This window comes from Nelumbo lutea, chromosome 4 (genome assembly GCF_056320005.1).
Source record: "Nelumbo lutea isolate HS-2025 chromosome 4, American lotus-T2T, whole genome shotgun sequence".
Taxonomy (NCBI): domain Eukaryota; kingdom Viridiplantae; phylum Streptophyta; class Magnoliopsida; order Proteales; family Nelumbonaceae; genus Nelumbo; species Nelumbo lutea.
This window is the reverse complement of record NC_142687.1, coordinates 35,916,161-35,943,829: the sequence shown is the minus strand read 5'-3', so window position 1 is coordinate 35,943,829 and position 27,669 is coordinate 35,916,161. Positions and strand designations below refer to the sequence as shown.

The following is a 27,669-nucleotide window of genomic DNA, read 5'->3' as shown; positions in this document are numbered from 1 at the left end:
CCCACGTGAGCCCAATTTGGCACACTTGCAACTACCTGTCCCCATCCGGCCATCCCCCAAATTTCCTTCTCAGAGCTCCACCGCACTCCTAACATCGTGCCTTATCTCTGAGAGCCGATATGCTGCATAACCTCCTACCATCATTAATGTAGTCCCAACTGCAGGATGGATCTCACGTCACTCCATGTGGGTCCCATGGCTTCTGATTCCAATCAGACGGCTGTTTCTTCTGGGGCGTTGTTGGGCTCTGGTTTCGGCGGAGAAAACCACGTGGATGAGGGATGCCCAGGCGGTCAAACCAATTTGGGCCCACAAACCAAGGCAGGAGCACGTTGTCAAGAGGGGGGGACCGATAGCGACGTGGTGTTCCTTCATGCGTCCATCACATGTCTCATCAACAATAGCACATGCGCTACTACCCCTCCTTTGACAGCTGTCAGCCTTCTCCTCCTCCTTTTTTTCCTTTTTTTATTTTTTATTTTTTGCTTTTTCTGCGTTAACTGTTAGCCACAGCCAACAAGTACACCCTTTAATTTCCCAAACTACCCTTAACCTCACAAGAAATTCCACTTTACATCGAATAATTAATTAATAAATAATAATAAAATATAATATTAAAAGTAAAATAAAAATTGAAGGAGAAGTCGGGAAGGGAACGTGGTTTTGGGAAACCAGCTAGCGGAAATAGAAAAATATTTTTATTTATTTATTTTTATTTTTGCGGTTGGGTAATCGGTAGTGTTTGGGGTTGCTTGCGAAAAACATACATGTGACTGAATAAAGAATTATTTTCTTTAAATAAAAAACGGTTTTCCACTTCTCTCTCCAAACAATATAGAATAAAAAACTGGAGAAGGATTTATTCAGGTGGGACTGCAGCCTGCTTCTTTTATCTCATCATTGAAACGTGGAGAGTTTTTCTATTTGAATAATTGCTACGTGGATGGTCGTGGAGCCCAACCGATTAATCGCCGCGTCTCTCTTTTTATTCCTTGACGACGAGGAGAGCTCGCGCTGATTCGCTGCCGATGGCCGACTTTCAGCAGTAGGACGTGGGGCCCACGATTCATGCGCCAGTTCTTACCACGTGTCAAATGATGACAAGCGGGTCAAAAGGCTGCGTGGGCCATGTTCAGACTCGGGATAGGTTTGAACTTCGAACTTTGAACAATCCATCTCTTTCATTCATCCACGGCCGTCCAACTGAATTGATTGGTTGCAAAGTAACGATGATCTCTGACAAAGCTTATTTGCAGATTTTAATGCGAGTTAATCTATCTTTTTGATGGGTCCAATTCAGAGGTGGGCCCCGGTCCTCTTGAGTAAGTCCTCATTTTATACCTTGAAATTTCGGTGTTTCGTGTCGGGTAGGACGGAACGAAACTATCCGAAATTTCGATTATCTCAACTCAGTGACATAGTATGTGGGACCTACGTGGAAACGAGAAAATGGAAATCAGAGAAGAATGTGTTTTCACTGTTTCCAGATTGTGAGAGTAGTGAAATACATTAACTAGTGGGGTCCATTTTCTTTAGAAAACTAATTGAGGAAACGGCCAAATTGGGCAACACCAAATTAGTTGCAGTCTTCAACTATAAATTTCAATGTGTTATTATGAGTTGGGGTTGGGAAAACTACAATAACCTCCCCTGGACCTCTATGTGTTTTCATCATGACAAAATACCTTCCTTCCATTAATTTTTGATTTTTGAGCAATGCAGATATTGAAGTTATCAAATTTCCGTTTTCATTGTTAACGTACTATTGTGAACAATTTAAAATTTTAGGGTCCGTTTGATTGGTAGTTGGAATCAGAATCAAAATCTTTTGAAATCGTATTGGTGCATTTTCATAATGTATTTGGTTCAAATAGGAATTGAAATAAGTTAGAATGGGATTTCATTCCTAATAGTAAGGGAGGGAATGACCATTCCCTCAAATGGGAAAATGTCATTCCAGCAAAAATGTGAATGAGATTCTAATTTTATCGAACCAAACAGCTGGACCGATTCTGATTTCAATTCCAGACCTCTATTCTTGTGAGCCAAATGGGCCCTTAATTTTATCCTTTGCTACTTTACTTAAGGTAATTCACCCTGTTTTTATCATATGGATAAAATAAGGTAAAAGACTGGACTGAAATATAGGGAAGCAAATTTGTTCTTTTTGGGGCATTTAAGTAAATGCACATTTGATTGAAGTTGATGAAAGGTAAATCTGGTATTTTAAAAAATTTAATGCATTATGTCGGTAATTTCCATCTAGAAAGTTAGCAAAGGCAGGTATTTGTATATATTTTTTTCTTCGATCCGAATCCGATCTGATGATCCTGACGGATTTTATAAAGATCGATTTAAATTCAAATCCACTAAGAATGTCGAATATCCAAATCTGATTTGACCCGATTTGATTATCCATGCTTGTAAAATATAACAAATTATTAATAGAAAAAATTTAAAAGTCTATACAAAGAAATGCAAAAAACACATTTTTATTATATATACATGGCTTTTTATAAAACAATATAAATAATATAAAAAATTAAATTACAAAAATGCAACATAAATATAAGTAAGGTGATTCAAATTCAATCCGATTTTTAAATGGATCATATTTCTTTTTTTGATCTGCCCCAGAAATCCAACAGGAGATATCCGAATCTAGAAAAATAGAATCAAATTCAAATTCAAATTGGATCATGATTTGATCCATTCTCACTCCTAGATTGTTAGAAAACCCATGGAAGGTTTTTATAATTTTCCCTGTTTTGAAATAAACATCTTTAATCTTTTCTATCAAGAAAACCCAAAACATCTCTAACAACAGAACCCAAATTTAGTATCTTTTTGAATAACCCAAAACTACTGACCTAAATTTACAAAAAAAAAAAAAAAAAAACATGTGAAGGAGGATAGTGTAATAATTGGAATTCCTAAAGTCATAATGCTAAGAATTCAAGCTATAATGTCGACATGGTTATGTGATAACAAGCTTTTAATGTAAAACGTTTCAGAAATAGAATGGGTTACTATAAAAGCGAAGAAATCAACAGAATAGCTATGCAGATTTCGGGTCTAGAAAATCTCTAAGAATTGACCCATTTGATGGTAGGTCTATCTTCATGTTTCATACGTGGAGAGAGGGTAGTTGATCAGGAGGGAACACATCATGGTTCAGGACACCCTTTTTCCAACAGTACCTAACCACATAGCTCTCATGTTGAAAGTAGAAAGATGTGAAACAGAAAACTGTGGAAATTGAAGATAAACCCAGAAATGGTAGCCTTAGCATTCAATGTGCCTTGTCACTTGGGGCATCCAGAAGACTGTACAAGTGTTGCTTCCAACTTTGGTGATTCTAGACTTGTGCCACATTTTCTATATAGGTTTGTCAAATGTGGCCGAGGGTTAGCGTTGTGCTCACTCCTGAACCACACAGCCCCAATGGGGTTTGCTCAAACATCCTTTTGGAACTGTAGTCTAGGGCCATAAATTCTCTCTTTGACTTGGAAATGGAATTCTTAGTTTACCTTTTAGGAAAATACTTGGCTCTTATCAGGTTGGAGGACATGTGTCTTACCATAGTCATTTCATACTTAAAATTAGATTTATGGGCATGGTTTAGGGTTTAAAAGTTTAGAGTTTAGACTTAGAGTCTGTTTTTTTTTTTTTGATTTTGAGAGAATGGAGAGTTGGCCAATGGGATTTTGGTTCCTATTGATTAAAAAAAACTCATATTCTTTTTTTATTTTTATTTTTTTCAGATTATGTGGAGTGCATGAAAATTTTATTTCCCCTGAATATCCATCTCTTAGGTGGATAAGTAACTTTTTAATATGGGGAAAAAGTTGCCGAACACTTGGAAGTTGGATGAGACAAAATTGCCCCCTTTAATAATGGTTTTTTTATGTATGACTAAAACGATCATTGTCTTATTCATTTAGGAAATAAAAGAATATGAATAAATGTACTTATCTGAATAAGTGCATTTTTTTTTTAAATTTTAGAAGACCTCTTTACATTTTACCAACCCACTTTTATAATCGTATAAGACTTCTGATATTAAATGAGGAATTGTAAATTACTAATAATAGGGTGTTGATTTGGGCACACTCCATTTTTTAATAAATGGGAAATAACTCTTAAAAGATTTTTCTTTTTTTTTTGAATTGGACCATTAATTAGTGCTATTCCTTCTTTATAAGGGAATTTTCTGAATAACCACCCTATTTGGTGAAGAACAAGCAACCAAGTCATTTCAAATTTAATGACATGAGAAGAATTTGTGATTTGGTTATTACATCACTTGTGGAAAGATTTTATCTTGATGAACTCCACATGTTGTGGTAAAGCAAATACCTTTTTCTTTATTTTCTTCTTTTGAGGGTTTTGTTGGTTAAAAGACTATCAACTGTTGCTACTGCCATGCTGTACAATATTCACCAGAGGATTAAGTATAGGATTGATATGAGAAGAGCTGTCAATGGGTTGGATCTTTTCCGATAGAACTGAAACCGATTATGTCGGTTCTGGTTCCTGATTAATAATTGAGTTGGGGCTGGTTCTTCCTGTTTGGAATTGGTTAAGACCTGAACCTATTAAGTATATATTATTATATAATGGTTTTCTGATTTTTTTTTATACTTTTTGTTATATTTTATGTCTAAAAGAATAAACTTTACAGACAGCATATAAGATAATTTTGGTCAAAAACACTTGTTCTATTAACATTTAAATAGTTTAGTATTTACAATCTTTTTTATTAATATATTATATTATTAGAAATGAAGTTGTAAGTTATTATTGTCACAAGTAGTTGTAGATGTCAAGTATAAATGGGTTAAATCAGATAAGACCCAATTATCTCAATTAATAATTGGTTCAGTTCTGGTTCTATTTTATAGGAACCAATTAATAATCGATTCGGGACTGGTCCACCCTGCCCAGAACCAGACCTGACCCATTGACAGCTCCAGATGTGGGTTGGGCCATTGAGTGTATAAATGGTCTAAGGTTGTCCCTTATTCAATGAGATAACTTTGATGAACTGAAAATGCCATTCCTTTCTGAGGTGGATAGTGGATGAATGAGCCGTCTGAAAATTTTCTTGACAAATACATTTTTTTTTTGGTGAAGAATCAAAACTCAATTATGATAGATAGAGTAGATGGCAAACACAGAGACTGGATTTTTCAGACCATAGTCTAGGTTATTCCAGCACTCTCTCTTTCCATTGCATGTCAACTCTATAACTATAAGCCACTTTATAGGCTAAGGAATTATCAAGAAAAAGACAGCTTACTTTCCCCACTTGGCCGTTGGAACACTCAAATGCATTTTCCACATGATGAAAGCTTGATAATGGTGAATTGTTATCTAAGCTACCACTCGCTCAAAGGTTCTTTCATGCTCACTTATCTTTGCCACGTAATACAATCTCAAGGGTTAGCTTAATTTAAGGCTGTGAATGAACCAGTTCAACCTGAAAACTAGGCTTGACTACTGGACTGAGTATGAGAGGGTCCCCAGTGCAAGTGCTAATAATCATAACAGGGTCTGGATTGATTTTACTCATTCTGACCTGATTATCTCAAATATATAGAGAGGGTGATTGTGTGTTAAGGTCCTAAAGTTTGAATATATTGGTTTTATAAGTTCAAATATTCTTAAAGATTTCTGGTGTATTGCTTAAGCATGTTAAAGCGTACGCCACGTTGTAGGTTTGATGTTCAAATCACTGAAAGGGCTAGGTAGGAGTAAATGACACTTAGAGTAGAGTGAAAGCCGTCAAAGGGAAATGCAATTTGTTAATTGCAAAAGCGTGATGATATGTTATGCTCCTAAAAAGGTTGAATGGATTGACTTAACACATTCTAATAGTCAAGGCTTTTGGTTAAACACATTATAGAAAGAAAGGAGGGTAAATAGTAGGTCTAATACTTACATGGCCTTGTCAGGGTGGGTTTAGTACATACCACTGTACTAAATCGGCCGGTCAGCAAAACGCTAAACCGGTTCCATTTTCTTTCAAAACCATTTTTTCCCTAAATTTGTTGATTTTGATCAACAAATTGCTAAACTGGCCGATTAATCGTTCGAACCATTTTGACCGTTTTCTAATTTTTAATTTCTTTTGTCAGAACAGGCCAATTGTTTGGATCGAACGATCAAACTATTTGAACCAATAACCAGATCCCTGGCCGGTTCGATCACCGGTTCATTTTTAAAAACCATGGTATATACATACATACCCTTGTTAGGACCAGCTTCATGTGTTTCATTTATCAAGGCTAGGAACTAGGTTCACCATGACCGGCCTAGGACCGACGTATTGAGAACTCTAGATCTTTTGCTAGCCAAATACAATGATAGTTATAATTAATGAAACAACTTGGTAATGACCACCTCGTACCAAGTACAAAAGTAACTATGCCTATGAGATTAATTTGATTTGGGTTTCTTATTGAATATATGAAATTAAATCAGGTTTAATATGTAATTGGTGATTTATTTTTTCTTTTGCAAGAACGGGACATAGGCTACATTTGGTATTCTTTATTTTAAGGACTTATCTTCTTTTTGCAGTTAAAAATTTATTGTCTGTAAAACATTTTAACCGGAAAAAGAAGATAAATCCTAAAAATAAGGAATGCAAAATGCAACATTATACTATTAGACGAACTTCGACCAATAAAAATCTCTTATATAAATTTTGATGAATACTAGTTGATTGGTTTCCCGTTATCATATGATACTAGTACCTAGGTTATAAGTTTTTCCAGTATTATATATTTTTGGTATCATAGTTTGATATATTAGATCGCTTACACAAAACATCTACATAATGCTCTGTCCATCAACCCATATATTAGATTGCTTAGATTGCTGACCTCTCTAAGTTTTGAATGGCCCACATCTCTAATTTGCTCAATCCACATCAACCCTATTCCCCCAGTGTATAGTAAATGACATCATTTCACTAAAAGAAAGTTATTGGTTTCAATTATTTGGCTTAAACCAATTTGTGTAGATATTTAGACGTTTCTGTACCATTAAAAAAATGGCTTTATTTGCAACTTGCTGTGACCGATGGCCCAAAGTAGGCCCCACAAAGAAAAGATTCCTCATTGGATGATCAAACAGCACTATCTGAGGAATGAGGAATCCATCATGTGCTGACATCCCATCATGGACCATGTACTCTTTATTAAGATCATGTGAACTCATCTAACGGTCTGAAATGACCAGATAATATCAAGTATTGTGACTTTTCACAACGGTTTGCACCGTATTGTAGTGTTCCGTGAAACACTCGAATAAAACTCTTTCGACCCTACCTACGATTAATCGGGAATATGATCGAATTTGATCTTTCTTTCCGGATAAAGTTGACCCCATGAGGTAAAGAATCTTAATTTTGGGATTTTTAAATATTAAATTACACGAGGGGATTAAAATGGCGGGGAATTTGTTCACATCGCCGATTTTTATCGGGTGAGAAGCAATCGAGTGTCTCGTGCTCGAGTTTAATGAATTTTCGTCACGAAAGTTGCCACGTGGTGCGATTGAACTCGGCGCGAGGACCACCACCGGCAGGTGGCCACGATTTTCAGAAGGTGTGATTTATTGTTGGCGCACGTGGTGGAGACGGGGAGAAACGGTTATGACCGGAGTAGTCGGTAATAGAGCGCACGGAAAGATTCTGAACGATCGGACGGTCGATATAGCGAGTTGGTGAAATTAGGGACTATAATAATAGATTTTGCACTCTTTCGCTTCTCTAAGACTCACAGGGGTCGTCTTAAAACTAAAAGCATTTCCTCACTCTTTCTTTTGCTGGCGGAGACCGAAACATTTCGGCAGGTGTGGGAGGGATCGGTGGTCTTTTTTTCTGGTGATGTTTGGAGCTGGGTTTTTGGAATTCGTCGAGCTGAAGCGATTTGAGGAGTTGGGTTTGATCCGAGAGTGAAGGTTTAGGGTGTTTGTGTTCGGAAATCCGTGATGGAGAGGGATTTCTTGGGTCTGAGTTCGAAAGAACTGGTGACGCTTGTGAAGGAGGAGACTAAGGATGCAAGCAAGGATTCAGGTACTCTTCTTTTGCTTAATTCGTGGTTTCTGCTCTGAAACTAATAAGGTTGCTCTGGATTTCGCTGTGGCTATGTTTAAATATCTAGTAATGGAGCTGGGTTGTTGTGAATCTGGTTCCGTTTGTTGAAGACTGATTTTTTTTGGACATTTTCTTGGTTTTTTGAAAATTTTCCGCGTTTTAGTTTGGGTTGTTTGATTTTGAGATTCAACCTTTGGATTCTGAATGGTGTATTGGAACTTGTTGCTATTTTCTTTTGTTTTATATTCACTGGTGGACGTGCTAGCGTGCGCCAGGAATTTTTAACAGCTTCGCCCTTCTGCAAGGGCAATAGCTACACAGAGTCGCACAGTCCGAATTAAATGTAATGCGAAAAGAAAGGGGTTTTCTTGCTTTTGCGTTCTGTTTTCTTTGCTTTCAGAGATGAGCTTTGATTCACTAACTTCCATGCGTCTGTGTAGTTCAAAGTTGGTCGCATGAATAAGCCTTTTACCTTAACACTACCCAGAAGCTCACTTTAGACTGCTCCTTTCGTTTAGATTTACCTTTTCTTTTTTTGGTCTTTGGTTTTTCCCCCTCTAATGGACATGCATGAAATTACTACTGAGGATCTCCTTTTGATGTTCATTGAATCTCCATGCAAATGGGTCTCTGTTCTTTGTTAGTGTTTATCCCCTAATTATTGTACTTTTTTATTGTTTATTTGGCTAAGTCTTCTCTAACATGCGCCCTGTTAGTTACATGTGCTATTTAACTAATTATATTTGGCTCCTCCATTTTTTTATGTGGGAAAATGTTTCTGTAACTATGCGAAGGAATCAAATGTTTTCATACTCTATTTTCTGTCGTATATTTGAGTATTTGTGTTTTATAAACATTTTCATCTCACTTGTATAGCTGTACTGAACAATCAGAATATTTTGCAACTCCTTAGTTGTGGCTTCCCATAAAGAATTTCAAGATTCCTGTTTGTTTTCTGTTCAGTGGTCCATTTTTTTTATTGGCAACGTATTTTATGTTCTTTTGGAACATAACCAACCAGCGTGTTTCCCAATTGTTAATTCTGAAATTTGAATCAGTTTTGTGGTCAATCTGCTCAACTTTGGAGATTGATTCTTTGATTTCTCAAACTGTGATGTTTAGTTAGATCCGGATTGCAGTTTCTTGTAAGATTGGAGAGTGGCGATCTGTGTGAGCGAAACTAATTAGGGTTATTCTGCTTTCTCTGGAAATTGCAGTCTTCATGAGAGGTCCAGGCATGCAATGGCCTTTCTCAAACAAAATCTCTGCCATACCTCAGTTTATTATGCCTTTCAAGGCTGGTCAAGAAGACAGGGCAAAAAAGATTGTATTTGATCCCCTTGCCTCTTCTGGATTTATTCCTGCTATAGCAACAGCAGATGCGTTTGATCCTAATCACAAATCAACTTCTGGCATGGTTCAGGTTTTTATACAACTTCTCTAACATCAGGAAATTAATATAAATTTCTTTTCTTACCGGTTGATCTGATTCTGTCTTGTTTTTTTTTTTTTTTGCTTTTTGGTTTACAGAAAAGCTTCAATTTTGATAGGCAAGGGGGTACCCATTATGCAATGTCAGCTTATCCTATACAACACGTTGATGCCCATGCCACCCATCGCCCAACTGATGTGAGGATGTTTCAAGCTAACCAAGCAATTTCTGTTGCCATGAACAACCCTTTCTTCAAGACTAACATTGCTACCACGGGTCAGAGCATGACTGCTGCTAATGTGAAGCAGCAACCTCTTGGAGGAATTCCTGTTGGAACCTCACATTCTATTCTTCCTACAGTTAGTTCCATGGCAAGGGCCATAGATCCAAGGTAATAGAACATCTTCAGGTTCATGAGATCTCACTCTGTTTTTGAAAAGATACTTTTAAAGTTAAACTGGATTGTAATCTCTCTGTAGGAACATTTCAAAGCCCTCAGGAGCACCTGCTCAACTGACCATCTTTTATGGGGGAGCTGTCAGTGTCTATGATGATATCACTCCTGAAAAGGTCTCTCTCTCTCTCTCTCTCTATGTATAGGTGTGTGTGCATGTATGTGTGTGTGTGTGTGTGCGTGATCTCTGAGAAAACTTGGTCTTATTTTATGGTGGTGAATTTCTGTTCAGGCTCAGGCTATTATGTTCTTTGCTGCAAGTGGGTCATCCGTGACAAACTCAAGAGCTCAAGTGCAGGCACCGACCCCAAAACCTGCAGCAAGTGAAGGTCTGCATGGGAACCAGTCCTATGCTGCATCGCCATGCTCAGGTCTCTCAAGCCCCATTTCTGTTAGTTCACATGCCACTGCTCAGTCAGGTAGTGGATCTAGCAGCCCCGATGAGCTAATTGCTTCAAAGCCGAAGGGTAATTTGAGTGCTCCCAGCTGCCAACAGGAGCCCCAAAACATGGTTTCTTCTATAGGCTCTGCTGCTCCCACTCTGATGCCTGCAGGTATGTCTTCTCACTTCTTTTGGCCTTTCAACATCTGTAGTTTCTTGAACCATAAGAGATGTGATATTCAATTGAAGGTATATTCGAAATATATCACATAGGAAATGACACACTTGTTATTATTCTGCAGCTGTGCCTCAAGCCCGTAAAGCATCCTTGGCTCGGTTTCTGGAGAAGCGCAAGGAGAGGTAAATTTTTTGAACTATTTGAATTGATGATTTTTTATGTTGATCTGTGAATATTTTCTTTGTTGATTGTGGGTTGGGTTATTCTTAATTTATTCTTGCAAAAATAAATAAACAAATAAATAAATGCTCATGAATCAATTGCTTGCTCCTATCTTAGATTTATTAACTGCGAAATTTGGATAGTGACTCTGTGGTCCTTTCTAATATGTACTTTCTAATGGTAATTTACCAATACCTGGTAAAAGACGGGGACGAGTACATTGATGTAGGGTGGTTTAATTGGATGATGTCTAACCACAACAATTTTAAGCTCACTGCGTTGAACCAAATAGTTGGGATTATGGTTGAGTTGTAAGAGTATATGAGAGTACTCTGCATTGAGAGTTATAGAGAGGGTCAGTAGTTGGAGCTACTCTTGTTTTCAACTAAGGCCACAACTTTGCAGTTTTGAATATTACCATTAATATCACCACTGGAGAATTTTGTGGACACCAGAGTAATGCAGGAAGGTGCGCGGATCTCCTACCCACAAGAACCCTATCAAGACATCACTACAGCTGCACATTGAGAACATCTCACGTATTTGCATGTTACCATTCCTGTGGGTAGGATTCTAGTGGGCAGGAGATCTGAATTGTGTTGGAAGCATTGATTTTTATTGTTTCTTCATATGAAATCACAGACAGACCCCATGAATATGGTGGTAAATAATTGTCTTTCCATCTTAACACGCCTTGATGCCATGCAGGATGATGAGCATGACCCCTTACAACATCAACAAGAAGTCATTAGATGAATCCACCAACCCTGAATCCAACAGTCTCAGTTTTTCTGCAAAATCTGGTCCAGTTTCCACTAATCCTCCCAGCCAGCAAGGAGCAGGCATGGTGCTTGGGGTCCAACAAGAATGAGGGTGGCAACAATACCTTGCAGCATGGTACCACGGAAATATGACCTGAAGAATTATTATGCATTAGCTATTTTTGCCACTTTTTTTTCCTTTTTTTATCTTTTAATGATTTTTAATCCCGATTCTTTCGGCCTTAAATCTTAATTAAGTCTCTTAAGTATATGTTTTTAGATGGTTCTCTTTCCTGTAGATGTGATCGGAGCCTTTTCATCCGAGAACGCTTGAGGAAACTTTGTAACAATTTTAACTTCTACGAGATATTGTAAAAAAAAAAAAAAATAATACAAGTTATGAAGTTTAGTACATATTCCTGTTATTGTTTCTTGTTTGCTTTTTATTGGCATATTGAATTCTGGGTGGTTTTTAATAGAGAGAACAGAGCATGAATAGGAGGCTCCAATGTTGGCAATCCTTGGCATTCAAACGCTCTCTCTTCTGGGAAGGATGGCAGGAAAATAGTCAAAATACCTAGTTGGGAAGTCATCCTAGTTGATGTCTTTAACTCTATACAACTGGAACATTTTCACCTGTTTAAGAGAAAACGGAAATAAGGGTTTTAATGGGTGTCCCCTCAGGTCCCAGGAAGTCTGTTTCATCAGGTTCACCCATTTGAACCAAGACTTCATTTGGGTAGGGGCTCAAAGGTTGACAAAAGAAGAGTAGCACCCAGGTCAAGGTCTGGTTGAAACTTGATAATTGGGTAAAGAAGACTTACCACCAATAGGGTTCGGTCTGAAAATGGGCAGAGTCGCAGAGGACTCTTGTTCTTGTAGATTGTGTGGCCTGGAATTCATCACTAGTACAAACCCAGCTGCAGGGGAGGGGACCCTTTTCCCTGCTACTATTTGTGAATTGTGACATGAAAATATATAGCTTTCAGGGATCTACCAGCGATGAAGACGTTAACATCCTTTTAATTCAAGCCAGTGGGGACCCCAAATTTGGTTTTGGAGAATTGAAATATTGTTGTTTTCTTCTTCTCCGTTTCTTGTACAAGTTTCACAAGGACTGTGACGCTGGCAGCGTTCCCCATGAAGAATGTGACTCTTAAACTTCGGATCTATGACCAATATCTACTGGCTTGAATCCATCTCTGATTCCAATCTCTTATCTTGCAGGGGAGTTCGTATATAGGAAGAAACCCTCTTTGACTCAATCAATCCTCTCAGAGAGAGAGAGAGGAGTTAATTGAATTTTCAAGAGTTACACGTGAGTGGAGTTAAGAGAGGCAGAAGCAAGTGGTGGGTTTTTTTAGGTCTCGTGATAAATATGATGCATCAAATCTCTCATAAAGATAACCCATATAAAAAAAAAAAAAATCTCAAACAGACAGACTTGGGTCATGAATTGGTAGACCAAATGGGCAATTATGGAGGTGGTGGAGCCCCCGGCGGCAGCATTCCACCGACACCAATGAGAAAGCAAAAAAGTACAATACCAAAAATAAAACAAAACAAACCCCATTGGCCCCAACAGTGAAAAGACCAAAGACCAAAACCCAGAAAACAGAAATAAAATAATTAGTTTTTTTTTTATTTCATCAAAAGAATACTAAAATTTATTCATCATAAAAAAGAAGGAATAAAAAAATAAAGTTATACATAGAAGGGCTAGAGACACAGTGAAAAGTGAACCCCCCCCCACCCCAAAAAAAAAAAAAAAAAAAATCAGAGGAAATACTGTAATATGCTCTGAGCTAATTCCTGATATAAGACAGATTAGGGGGATGACAATGAAGTTCAATATAAAATGACAGAGAGTGAGGCTGATAAAGTTATAGAGCCCCACCTTGGAGAAGTCCGTAAGTGTTGATTCCATAGATTTTCATATTTATTTGTTCTGTATACATATATGAATGTTAGTTGATCAAAGATGGGAAAAACCAGTGTAGAATACAAAAGAGCATGTTTTATAATATAGAAAATATGAGCAAATATTTGACACTTTCCTGCACAATTTAGTTGGAAGATTCCGTTGTTTAGTTATTTGGTTTTAGAGGCTTCTCTGTCAAAAGAAACCCTAATTTGTACTTGGTTATTTGAATCTCGGCAGCTATATAGTGCTTGTCTTTTTGTACAACAAAAAAACCAAAATCTACTGTTGATCTCCATTCTCCCAACCCTTTCATCTAATCAAAGCCTATTCTATTACCTGTTATATATATATATATATATATATATATATATATATATATATATATATTTTTTCCATTTTTGTTCTCAAAATTTGTTTCTAGTGCAATTTCATTTGAACTGATGTAGAAGTATGAGAGTGTAAATTCTGGTTCATTTTTTGTTTTAACTTTATGACTGTAAATTCTGGTTCAGTTTTTGTTTTCACTTTTACCTTCTTTGTATGTTTAAAGTTGAATCCAAGTAAAATCCTCAGAAAAATTAAGGCTGTGTTTGGTTGCAATACAAATAAATTTGCACTGATGCAAAACCATGGCAGTGCAAATGATTTGAGCATAAATTCTGACCTATTTTTGTTTCAAATTTTATATTATTTTGTTTGATTGCAGTACAAATGAAGTAAATTAAGACATAAAACAGAACAAAGTAAAATTCAAAACAAAATTATACATAAATTTGTAATTTTTACATTTGCACTCCTATGCATTTGTACTAGTGCAAATAAATTTGCACTGTAACGAAACACAGCCTAAATCAGAATTTGTGCTCTTTTCATTTGCATTCCCAAGCATTTGTACTAGTGCAATTAAAATTGCACTGCAAACAAATGGTAACTATGGAAAAATATTTGGTAGTCATTATACTATGGGTCTGATAGGAATAGTTTATTTCAGAGGTTGGCAAATAATTTTTATCATACAATGCCAATACTTGGCTTCAGTTCTAGACAACTGTGCAAAAAACTTGGTATATTATTTTCCTCTTTAAGAGCTTAGGATCTGTTTGGATTGCATTTTGGAAACAAAATTCAAATTCATTGGAATCTGAATTGGAATGGTTTATTCCCCTGCCTGTTTGTTTAGTGGGGAACTAGAATTGAGATTATCTGGAATGGATTCTATTCTCAAGGGAAAGGGAGGGAATGGCCATTCCCTCAAAAGGGAGATGCTATTCCACCAAGAGCGTGAATCAGATTATAATTCTGCCCAACCAAATGGTTGGAATTGGAATGGACCATTCCGATTTTGATTCCAGACCCCTATCCCATCAAGTGGATTTAGAAAATCTACTACATATAAAATTAGAAAAGCTTAATTTGATGCATCTCCATTTGTTAGATATATATTTTTTTGATATCTTCTAAAGGGCTACACAACGGGGGTAGTCCATCCCCCAACCCAGGTGTAGGCGGGGTTCGATCCCAAATCTCCGCTACAACCATAGGAGACCTTACCGACCCATAAAAAGAAAAGTTATGCCATTGTTTTCTGTCATAAAAGATATCAAATCCTATGACTATTGTTACTATTCATCAATTAGGCTGAGATGCAATAGAAAATTTGCAAGATGAGTTCCACCGGCTTCATGCTTCAGATCATCAATAAACAATCCCGTTTTATTTTTATTGTCAAGAGTTCTTATATAACATTCATTTGCACATCAAAACATGTATGCATATACTGATACCTTGACAATAAAAAGTCAGATTAGAAAGATTACAAAATAAAAAAAAAAAAAAGAAGAACGGAATTTAAATTTGAATTGAATAAACAAGATGTAACCGAAATTAAATAAAACAGCTATTAAATTTGTTTTTCCCTATGGCCGTGTTTAGTTGCAGTGCAAATTTATTTGCACTAATACAAATACATGAGAGTGCAAATGTAAAAAAATGCAAATTCTTGTTTAATTTTGTTTTTTATTTTACTTTTGATATGTGCATGTGCATGCATGCACTAGGCGCACAGCAGCCGAAGACCCGATCAAAGTGGATAGCAGCAGAAGACCCGGTCATGTTAGCTCTTAGTTGTGGATAAGCCTTAGCCATTCAGTTTTAATTCTGTTAGAATAGATAAGTCTTCAATTCTGTTCCTAGATAAGTGCATTCTGTTTCCTAGATAAGTGCATTAGATAAGTCTTCAATTCTGTTCCTAGATAAGTGCATTTTGTTTCCTAGATAAGAGCACTCTGTTTTTTGTTGATAAGCTCCTAAGATTAAGGGGCAGTAGTTCCTATTTTTACTCCCAGTTTGTAGCATAATAAGGCTATAAATATAGCCTAAATGAATGGAATTGGCATTGGCTTTTCTACAAAAACTCTCTCTCTCTCTCTCTCTCTCTCTCTCTCTCTTCTCCTTATTTTAGATCCTTTTCCCTCTTGTTAGATAACTTGAGCGTATCATTGGTATCGGAGCCGGTTCGACCATGGACACCCGTGGAAAGACTAACGCAGAGTTCCGCAATGAGGTCAATGAAACCTTAGCGCTACATGAGTCGAGTTTCGACCAAGTGAACACTGTCTTACAAGCAGTGTTAACTGAACTCCAAGCCCATGAAGAATCATCATACCCCCATACTTCCCGTTCAAGCTCCACCCATGACCACTGTCATCAACACGTCAAGCCGTCATTCCCAAAATTTAATGGGGATGATCCAAGCGGTTGGATTTACAAGGCGGAGCAGTATTTTGAATTTCAAAATATTATTCCGGACCAACAGATGCAACTAGCTTCCTTCCATTTGGAAGGCATCGCCTTACAGTGGTACAGGTGGTTGACCAAGCATCGCGAACCACTCACATGGGAAGAACTCTCCAAAGTGGTGTTACAACGATTTGGCCCCACCGACTACGAGGACCCATCGGAAGCGTTAACCCGCCTGAAGAAAACCACCACTATGATGGCTTATCAAGAATCCTTCGAGAGGCTCTCTCACCGAGTTGACGGCCTGCCCGAGAGCTTTCTCATTGGCTGTTTCATTGTAGGATTTCGTGATGACGTCTGTTTAGATGTGAAGATCAAGCAGCCTCGAACCTTGATAGAGGCGATTGGAGTGGCCCAGTTAATTGAGGAACGAAGTCACTTACAACGGAGAGCTAGCCAGCCGGTTCGATCCCCATCAGCCGTGACAACCCAGAAGGGGTCACCCAACCCCATGGCCAGTGTACTTGGGTCTCCACCAAGCTCACGTGCGAACCAGGTTCCCAGTGCTCCTTCCCCAACATTCCGGCGACTCACCAACCAGGAGGCGCGAGAACGTCGTGAGAAGGGACTGTGTTACTACTGCGATGAGAAGTTCACCCCCAGCCACCGTTGTGCACGTCCACAACTGTTCATGATTGAGGATCCTGAACCGGCGGACGTGGAGACTGTCGAATTAGAGGAAGAAACCAAGAAGCCATCCCTGAAATCTCCTTCCATGCTATTGCAGGAACTGAGCACCCACAAACCATATGTGTTCTTGGGAAACTGAAAAACAAGAACGTGACAGTATTAATTGATGGCGGCAGCACCCACAACTTCATTGACCAAGCCATCGTCTCCAAGTTCGGGTTGCCAGTGAACCGAGACAAGAAATTTCAAGTTATGGTGGCCAACCGTGAAAAGATTGAGTGCATGGGGCAGTGTCGAGCTCTCACCCTCGCCATTCAAGGACACCCCGTTACCACTGACTATTATGTTCTTCCAATCGCAGCATGCCAGTTGGTGTTGGGAGTACAATGGCTAGAGACGCTTGGACCCGTCGAGATGGATTACAAACAACTAACCTTGACGTTCAAAAAGGAGGGACTCTCTTGCACCTTCCAAGGATTGGGACGAGCCAGCATCGAAGCCTTAACCAACAAGGAATGCAATGGGTTACAAGGTACGAGATTTTTTTTTCAAATAGTTCCTTCACATAGCAGTGGCCAACCAGGTTTTCTTCCACCCGAGATGGACCACCTTCTCACCGAATTTTCCCATGTGTTTGAGCCGCCTGCAAGCCTGCCTCATAAACGACCATATGACCACCGAATTGCACTGCTTCCCAACAAAGGACCAGTTAGTGTGAAGCCATATCGATACCCGTATTACCAGAAGACTGAAATAGAGAAGATGGTGAAGGAGCTTTTGCAGACAGGGCTGATAAGACCAAGCAATAGCCCATTCTCATCGCCAGTTTTGCTAGTGAAGAAGGCTGATGGAGCTTGGCAGTTCTGCATGGATTACCGAGCACTGAACAAAATCACTATTAAAAACAAGTATCCCATCCCCGTGATTGATGAATTATTAGATGAGCTCTACGACACCAAATTTTACTCCAAACTAGATCTACGATCAGGATACCATCAGATTCGAGTGCAAGAAGAAGATGTCCCTAAAACGGCTTTTCGAACACATGAAGGGCATTACGAGTTCTTAGTGATGCCGTTCGGCTTTACGAATGCACCTGCAACTTTTCAAAGCCTCATGAACAACCCCTTCCGCCCATACCTCTGGAAATTTATTTTGGTCTTCTTCGACGACATTCTGGTTTATTCTAAATCATGGGAAGACCACCTATCTCATTTGAGAGTTGTTCTAACTGTATTATCCTCTAAGAAATTATTTGCAAAAAATGTCAAAATGTCAATTTGGTGTTTCACAGGTCGAGTACTTGGGTCATGTGATTTCTGAACAAGACGTGTCCGTTGATCTAGCCAAAATACAAGCTGATCTCGCATGGCCTACACTGGAAGTTCATCCGCGACTTCGGAAGCATTGCAGCTCCCTTAACCCAACTATTGACCAAAGGGGGATTCTAATGGAACGAGGCAGCAGAGCTGGCCTTTCAACAGTTGAAGAAGGCACTCACTTCACCACCAATCCTACGTCTACCAGATTTCTCCCAACAGTTTGTGATTGAATGCGATGCGAGTGGAACCAGGATTCGTGCCATCCTCATCCAGCAAAACCGACTGGTGGCCGATTTCAATGAAGCATTGAAAGGTTCAGCCTTGGCATTATCCACCTATGAGAAGGAGATGTTAGTTATTGTCAAAGCCGTTAAGAAATGGCGCCCATATCTGCTTGGGAAACCATTCATAGTTTGCACCGACCTAAAAAGTCTTAAATATTTACTCGAGCAGAGGATAACCACACCGGCACAAACGTGGTGGCTGCCAAAGATACTTGGCTACGACTATGAGATCGAGTATAAAAAATGGGCTGAGAACCAAGGTGCGGATTCCTTGTCACATATGGCTGAATTTCAGTTTCTTTCCATCTCTATACCACACGCAGACTGGTGGTCGACGCTACAGGAAGATGTCAAATAAGACACCTTTTATGGGGAGTTGATGAAGAAGCGACCCTCCCACAAGTTGCTTCAACGGGATGGGGTATGGTTCAAGGGGGAGAAGATTTATTTGAGCCCCGCCTCCACCTTGATTTCAAAGGTGGTGGTGGACTGCCACTCATCCCCTGTAGGGGGACACTTTGGGTTTCATAAGACCCTCTCTCGCATCAAACACAACTTCCTTTGGCCCCACATGCAACGGACAGTGAAGGAGTTTTTGCAGCAATGTGACGTATGTCAGCGCTTCAAAACAGATTGCATGAGACCAATGGGATTGCTTTAGCCATTATCGATTCCTACTCAAATGTGGATAGACATCTCCATGGACTTTATCGAAGGATTGCCTCCTTCCAATGGGTACACGGTTATCATGGTAATTGTGGATCGGTTGACAAAATATGCCCACTTCATTCCCTTAAAACACCAATTCACTACCACCACAGTTGCGAAGGCATTTGTTGCCAACGTTGTACGCCTACACGGAGTACCAACATCCATTGTTATCGACCGTGACAAGGTATTCATCAGCTCATTCTTGCAAACACTTTTTCAGATGCATGGGACGAAATTGTGTATGAGCTCAAGTTACCACCCCCAAACCGACGGGCAAACCGAAGTTGTTAACCGGACGTTGGAGCAATATCTACAATGCTTTGCAAGTGACCAGCCCCGAAAATGGTTAGAGTGGGTTCCTTGGGCAGAATACAGCTACAACACCTCTACTCACTCTTCCACCAAAATGACACCCTTCGAAGCAGTCTACGGGATCCCACCCCCTAATCTCCTGACCTATGTACCGGGTACTGCTCGAGTAGGGGCAGTTAACGAATACTTGCGTGACCGGAACATCATCCTACGTGAGCTACAACATAATCTCTAGGTAGCCCAGAACCGGTTGAAATGTCAAGCGGACCAGCACCATGAGAAGTCTCGTTCGTAGCAGGTGACTTCATGTATGTGAAGCTACAGCCTTATCGACAGACATCGGTGGCGTTTTGACGTTCCATGAAGCTCGCCCCACGTTATTTTGGGCTATACCCAATCATTGAGAAGATTGGTCCAGTAGCCTACCGCTTAGCCTTGCCCCCCGGCTCTCAAATCCACAATGTGTTTCATGTCAGTTTGCTGCGGAAGCACTTGGGACCCATCACCCCTACTTCCACTCAGCTTCCTCCAATCTCGGATACTTAGACCACCTACCCCAACCGGAAGCAGTCCTGGATCATCGTATTATTCGCAAGGGCAAATACCGCCCAAAATCCAAAGTCTTGGTCAAATGGTTTGGGGCGCCGGCCGAGGATGCAACCTGGGAGAATGAATGACACTTCAAAAAATCTTATCCTGACTTCCTTGCGGACAAGGATCCTACAGGGGGGAAGGAAATGATACGTGCATGTGCATGCATGCACTAGGCGCATAGCAACCGAAGACCCAGTCAAAGTGGATAGCAGCAGAAGACCCGGTCATGTTAGCTCTTAGTTGTGAATAAGCTTTAGCCATTCCGTTTTAATTCTGTTAGAATAGATAAGTCTTCAATTATGTTCATAGATAAGTGCATTCTGTTTCCTAGATAAGTGGATTAGACAAGTCTTCAATTCTGTTCCTAGATAAGTGGATTAGACAAGTCTTCAATTCTGTTCCTAGATAAGTGCATTCTGTTTCCTAGATAAGAGCATTCTGTTTTTTGTTGATAAGCTCCTAAGATTAAGGGGCAGTAGTTCCAATTTCTATTCCCAGTTTGTAGAACAATAAGGCTATAAATATAGTCTAAATGAATGGAATTGGCATTGGCTTTTCTACAAATAAACTCTCTTTATCTCTCTCTCTCTCTCTCTCTCCCTCTCTCTCTTCTCCTTATTCTAGATCCTTCTCCCTCTTGTTAGATAACTTGAGCGTATCAACTTTATTTTGCTTCATATCTTAATTTACTTCATTTGTACTGCAATTAAACAAAATAAGCTAAAATTTAATACAAAAATATGTCAGAATTTACACTCAAATCATTTGCACTACCATGGTTTTGCATCAGTACAAATTTATTTGTATTACAACCAAACGCAGCCTGTGCAACTTGCAAATGATAATGGGATTCCGCTTTTATTAGGAAAAGAAAAGAAAAGGAAAATATAAAAGATCTTGCACATGTAAATCTTACTTTCTAGTCAACATTAATCAAATTTGAGTTTGGCATGGTTGATAAAAGCTATAGATTGTGCTCCCAGCTGACTCACAATAAAGGATGTTTAACATGGCAAAGAAATTTAGTTGATATGGGGAATTGCATCAAACATTGATATTATTTCTTACTTTTGTACGCTTTGTAATGGACCCCTTAACCAAAAAAGATATCAACAGGATGAAAATATTGATACAATAGGTCAGTGTTTTGTATACCTTAGGTTTCATAATCAATTAAGAGTGAATACTCCAATGTTCTTGCATTGTATATACCTTTGTTTGCCAGTATACTCGGAATTTTATTGTATTAAGAATGCTGTGTTTTAGGTTTTGTTTTCTTTGTACAAAGTGGTTGTTTTTAGACTTGAACTTGTTTTTTTATACTTGATAGTTTGTGATTTTACCATTATACAAGGGCCTGTCATTTTTTTTTTTTTTCGGATTTTGAAAGGGGGGAAGTTGGTCAATGGGATTTTGGTTCCTATTAACCAAGATATCCATATTACCATTATGCACAGAAAATTTATCTTCCCTAGATATCACTTACCAGGGTAAGTGACACCCATCTCCCAAGTGAATAAGTAATTTTTCCATTTGGAGAAAAAGTTATTACCACTTAGATGGAACAAAATTACTCATTATAATAATGATTTTTTATGGAATGGTCATTATGTTATTTACCTGGAAACAAAGGAACATGGGTAAATACAGTTACCCAGGTTAGTGTTGGGTCCAAGTAATAGTTAGTCAATGTAATTTTAATTTATAATTTATGTAACGAGTTGTCTAATTGGTTGAAAGCGAGAGATTTTTATGAAAAGTAGAAAATGACTGTTTTTTGAGAAAGAGAGATCTGTTTGCTTATCAGAAAGAGAGATGAATTCAAGAATCATTAGAACTGACATGTGAGTGAAAGGGAAGAAATTTCTCAATAAAAATCCACTAAAAAAGAGAAGATTGGATAAGATGTATCCTTTTAAGGCCCCAAATAAAGTTGTGATTTGAAAGATTCTTAGTTCATTTATGGGCTGTTTGATAATGACTGAAGTATCTGAACCGAATGTTCAATTGTTTTATATTTTTTAATGAATAAAATAATTAAATAAATAAAATATTGGATGTTACAATAATCGATTCAACTTCAGCTTCAACTATTAAGAAGCTTACAACCTCCTTAACAATTTATTCACCAAGGCTGTGTTTGGTTTGAAAGAAAAGGTATGAAAAAGAAAGGTAGGAAAACCTTTAAGAAAAGGTAGAAAAACCTTTAAAGAAACACAATGGCTTTTGGCTTATAAAGGTATGCACACTAACAACCTATAACCTATGTTTGGTGAAAAATTCAGACAGCCTGAATTGACTGTCAGTTGGTCATTTGAAAGGCTGTTCACTTCAGCCTCTTTGAATAACTTATCTGGAGTTCTTCAAAGTAGCTGAATTTTCAGCTCAGCCCTCTCAACAGGTCCAAGTCATTGAGTTCAGCCACTTCAACATTGCTTAGAGACAAATACAAAAGCTGCCCTTGTATGAAAATTCAAAGAGCTTATTTGGGCTGGGCCATCAGAACCAACAGGACTGTGACAGGCCGAACCGTTCACCACCTTTTAAAAAAGAAACAATGTTCTAATTAGGAGTCAATCAATCTGTGAAATGTGAATGTGTGTATATGTGCATAGGGAATACTAAATTTCATCAAAGACATACCTTTAATCATACAAAGAATACTAAATTTCAATAAGAATTTGACTAAAACTGCATTAGGTAAAAGTTCTTCAGAAGGTAAGAATTTGACCAGTCCATTTGTTCTGGTTAAGGCAAGGTTCAAAATATCACAATGTACCATACCACATCATCTTTGGACTAGGCTATAGTATACACGATAGATACTCGAAGAATCAAGGACATCTCTCAAATTTAACTAATGGCAGTAGATGTGAAAATCACGTAGTCTTAGTTTGAGAGTGATTGTTGTTAAAATAAGTACTTATTGGATAAATGATTACAGTATTTGATGAAAAAGTGCTTCTTTCAAACAAGATAGTATGGGTATTTTGAAAATTATGTGGGGCCAAGACCGATCAGAGTGTAATAAGTGCTTAAAAGGAAGCATCTTATTAGGTGCTTATTAATATTCAAAATGGGCTTCCCATTAATAAGCGGGTTTATTTACCAAATGTCAATAAGTGATTAAAATTAAGCACCTTATTAAAAACGAACCAGTGATCGAACATGATGTGACCGTTTTTGGTCATGTACCAATTGTTTTTGTGATGTATTAATTATTGGCTAAGTACTTTGTCATTTGACCTGCTCCCAAGTGACCTGTGACTCAGAGGATGATGAAGCTCCCTGGTGGCGAATTGCCTGGCGGTGAGCTACTTGGTGGCAAACTCGCTGGTGGTGAGCTACTTGGTGATGAGCTCCCTGGTGGTGAGCTACCTAGTGACGAGATCCCTAGTGGTGAGCTATTTGGTGACGAGCTACTTGGAGACGAGCTCCCTGGTGGTGAGCTACTTGGTGATGAGCTCCCTGGTGGTGAGTTACTTTGATGAGCTGCTGGGTGCACTGCCCTGGTGGCGAGCCTCCTAGTATAGTTCAACCCAACTGCCCTCTGCATGAGATGATTTGCTCCTCTTTACGGACGGCGGGAGCTGAAGGTCCCATCCTCTCTGCGAGAGATGATCTGCTCATCTTTGTGGGCGGCGGGAATAGAGGGACCTGCGAGAACTGAATCAGAGGACCCGGGAGTGTTTACCCGGTGGGGCCACTCCGATGGATAAGTTAGAACTTTGATAGTAGAGAGCTTGAAGATGGTATTAGAGAAATGAGAGAGCTAGAGAGCAGGGGTTACCTCCTCCTCCTTTGGGGGGTCGGAGCTCTTATATAGCGGTGTCCTAACAGATCTAGCGTAACCGCCTCTGATTCTCTGTCGCAACCGTTACTTGCCAGGGCTGAGCTGGTGGGCGCAGGTAACCATTGCAGGGTACAGCCCTGTCAGACATGAGGCATTGTCAGAGTTGGCAGGCATGACACTGCCTGGCCAGAGATGTGGGTGCAGTCTCCAGATCTGGCAGGTACGGTTGTCAGGTAGGAAATCTTCCTGCGATATGCCGAGCTGCTCTACAATGAGCTACCTTGCACCGAGCTACTTTTTACTGAGCTACCGGTAATGTGTCGAGGTGCTTATACCCGAAGCAAGTATTTGTGGCCTAATAGGAGGCGAGCTGCCTGTAAGTGTCGAGCTGCCTGTAAGTGGCAAGCTGCCTATAAGTGGCGAGCTACCTGTAAGTGTCGAGCTGCCTGTAAGTGTCGAGCTGCCTGTAAGTGCCAAGCTGCCTGTAAGTGACGAGCTGCCTATAAGTGCCGAGCTGCCCCTAAGTGGCGAGCTACCTATTCCGAGATACCTGTAAGTGGCAAGCTACTTGTGGGGAACTGCATATAAGTGTCGAGCTACCTATGCCGAGCTACCTGTGAGTGGCGAGCTGCCTGTAGCTAGCTCGAGCTGTCTAGTTGTCAAGAGGCTACACTTAGTTGGCATGAGGTGCCAGGTGTCATAATTTCACTGGAGGGACAAATCTGTCCTCATCATTTGGCCCCCACTCCCGAGCTGAGAGTAACTCGACAAAGGGAGTAGGTTTCTCCTTTTGGCCTGTAAGTCGATGAGTTAGTAAGTGTTGATCCAATTTATTAGGCTCTGGGAACTACTTGTAAGGTGAGGAGGTCTCCGCCAGTTCAGTACTGTAGTCCTTAGGCTCTAAAGGCAACTTTTAGTCCACTTTTGCTAATTTTGCCCATGCTGAAGAAGCAACTGGGTCTTAACCAGTAATGTGGCCCGTAGGCTTTGGGAGCGACTCGTAGTCCACTCTTCTTGACTTTGCCCATGCCGAAGAGGCGACTGGATCTTAAGCAGTTGTGTTACCCATGTCGTAGAAGCGGCTGGGTTTTTCAATAGTAATGTTGCTCGTAGGCTTTGGGAGTGACTCGTAGTCCACTCTTCTTGACTTTGCCCATGCCGAAGAGGTGACTGGGACTTATGTGGTGTTGGGCTGACCAGGTGCTGAGCTGACTATGTGTCGAGCTACCTGTGAGGTGTCGGGCTGACCGGGTGCGAGCTGCCTGTGAGGTGCCGAGTTGACCGGGTGCCGAGCTACCTATAAGGTGCCAGGCTGACCAGGTGTCGAGCTACCTGTGAGGTGTCTTAGATCTATGATTGCGCTGCATCAGCCTCGTAATGCCGGTCACCCACTCCTACAAGAGGTTACTAGGAGCTCGACCTTTGGGGGCAGCACTACAAACTTTAGGTCACCAGTTCACGCGGGAGCCTTGGAAGGCTCGACCAGCAAGGGCACCCATGTAGTCTGTTGGCCGCCAACTCCCGCGGAAGCCACGAAGAGTTCATCTTAGTAGAGGGGACCTCACGAAGATGACTAATGAGGTTTTATTTGAATTGAAAGTAAAGTTGGTAGAGCTACTTAGCCTGTTAGCTCCTTGCATAGTCTTTGAGTCCATACAAAATGAAAATTATAAAGCGAGAGCTTCGGTTTCTAAAAAGTGAGGACTTAGCTTTTTGGGAGGAGAGGACATAGCTTTTTGTAGGATGAGAACTTAGCCTTTGTAGGATGAGAACATAGCTTTTTGTCGCGTGTTCCCGCAGACGACGCCAATTGATGTGGCCGTTTCTGGTCACGTACCAATTTTTTTTGTGATGTACCAATTATTGGCTAAGTACTTCATCATTTGACCTGCTCCCAGGTGGCCCGTGACTCAAAGGATGATGGAGCTCCCTAGTGGCGAATTGCCTGGCGGTGAGCTACTTGGTGGCGAACTCCTTGGTGGTGAACTACTTGGTGACGAGCTCCCTGGTGGTGAGCCACTTGGTGACGAGCTCCCTGGTGGTGAGCCACCTGGTGACGAGCTCCCTACTAGTGAGCTACTTGGTGATGAGCTCTCTGGTGGTGAGCTACTTGGAGACGAGCTCCCTGGTGGTGAGCTACTTGGTGACGAGCTCCCTAGTAGTGAGCTACTTTGATAAGTTGCTGGGTGCGCTGCCTTGGTGGCAAGCCTCCTAGTGTAGTGCAACCCGACTGCCCTTTGCATGAGATGATCTTCTCCTCTTTGCAGACGGTGGGAGATGAAGGTCCCATCCTCCTTGCAAGAGATGATCTGCTCGTCTTTGTGGACGGCGGGAACTGAGGGACCTGCAAGAACTGAATCAGAGGACCTGGGGGTGTTTACCCGACGGGGCAACTCCGATGGCTAAGTTAACACTCTGATAGTAGGGAGCTTGAAGATGATATTAGAGAAATGAGAGAGCTAGAGAGCAGGTGTTACCTCCATTTTTATCCTCCTCCCCCTCTCGGGGTCGGAGCTCTTATATAGCGGTGTCCTGACAGATCTGGTGTAACCGCCTCTGATTCTCTGCCACGGCCGTTCCTTGCCAGGGCTGAGTTGGTGGGCGCAGGTAACCGTTGTAGGGTACAACCCTATCAGACATGAGGCGTTGTCAGAGTTGGCAGGCACGACGTCGCCTGGCCAGAGATGTGGGTGCAGTCTCCAGATCTGGCAAGTACAGTTGTCAGGTAGGAAATCTTCCAGTGATATGCCGAGCTACTCTGCAATGAGCTACCTTGCACCGAGCTACTTTTCACCGAGCTACCAGTAATGTGCCGAGGTGCTTCTACCCAAGGAAGGTCTTCATGGCCTAATAGGAGGCGAGTTGCCTGTAAGTGGCGAGGTGCCTATAAGTGCCGAGCTGCCCCTAAGAGGAGAGCTACCTATGCCAAGTTGCCTGTAAGTGGTGAGTTGCCTATAAGTGTCGAGCTGCCCCTAAGTGGCGAGCTACCTATGCCGAGCTGCCTATACCAAGCTACCTATGGCGAGTTTCCTATAAGTGTCAGGCTGCCCCTAAGTGGCGAGCTACCTATGTTGAGCTGCCTATGCCGAGCTACCTGTAAGTGGCGAGCTGCCTGTGAGTGGCGATCTGCCTGTAGGTGACGAGCTGCCTGTAGCTAGCTCGAGTTGTCTACTTGTCAAGAGGCTGCACTTAGTTGGCATGAGGTGCCAGGTGTCATAATTTCTCTAGAGGGCCAAATCTGCCCTCATTAGAACCGGTCAGGGGTCCGGTTATCGGTTCCAATGGTCTGATCGTTCAATTCGAATGGTCGACCTGTTTTGACAAAAAAAAAGTTTAAAAAATTGAAAAACGGTCAAAAGCTATTCGAACAGTTCGAATGGTTCAAGTGGTTAACCTGCCGGTTCAGCGATTTACTGACCAAAATCAACGATTTTAAGGAAAAAGTAGTTTTAGAGGAAAAGAGAACCGGTCCGGTCCAATTTTAAAAACAGTCCTTAATATTCAAAATGGGCTGTCCATGAATAAGTACGTATTAGGGCTTAACTTATTAATCAAATGCCAATAAGTATTTATTGTTATGCATGCCGACTCAAATAAGTGCTTATTCCAATAAATGATTAAAAATAAACACTCTTAGGCCGAGGCATAGTCTTCTGAAGAAAAAAATAAAAAGACTTGGTGAAAATAAATACCCCCTATCGGTGCTTTGAATGGCTTGATACGTGAGAAATCAATATTGAGCGTATCAATAATTTTAACCTTAG

General features: G+C 40.2%; 1 protein-coding gene across 1 annotated transcript; it reads left to right on the top strand.

Annotated features, from left to right (window-relative positions):
• The first annotated feature begins 7,749 nt into the window (after positions 1 to 7,749).
• LOC148855191 (protein TIFY 6B-like) lies at positions 7,750 to 11,950 on the top strand. Its single transcript, XM_088984606.1, has 7 exons — positions 7,750 to 8,086; positions 9,325 to 9,530; positions 9,638 to 9,930; positions 10,019 to 10,109; positions 10,226 to 10,547; positions 10,678 to 10,735; positions 11,484 to 11,950. The coding sequence occupies exons 1-7, from the start codon at positions 8,002 to 8,004 to the stop codon at positions 11,644 to 11,646; spliced, it is 1,218 nt and encodes a 405-aa protein (XP_088840732.1). The 5' UTR covers positions 7,750 to 8,001; the 3' UTR covers positions 11,647 to 11,950.
• The last annotated feature ends 15,719 nt before the right edge of the window (positions 11,951 to 27,669 follow it).

Coding starts and splice junctions, on each gene's coding strand:
- LOC148855191 (XM_088984606.1), top strand. CDS start 8,002: ATGGAGAGGGATTTCTTGGGTCTGAGTTCGAAAGAACTGGTGACGCTT. Junction 10,110..10,225: donor ATGATATCACTCCTGAAAAG/GTCTCTCTCTCT, acceptor ATTTCTGTTCAG/GCTCAGGCTATTATGTTCTT. Junction 10,736..11,483: donor CTGGAGAAGCGCAAGGAGAG/GTAAATTTTTTG, acceptor GATGCCATGCAG/GATGATGAGCATGACCCCTT.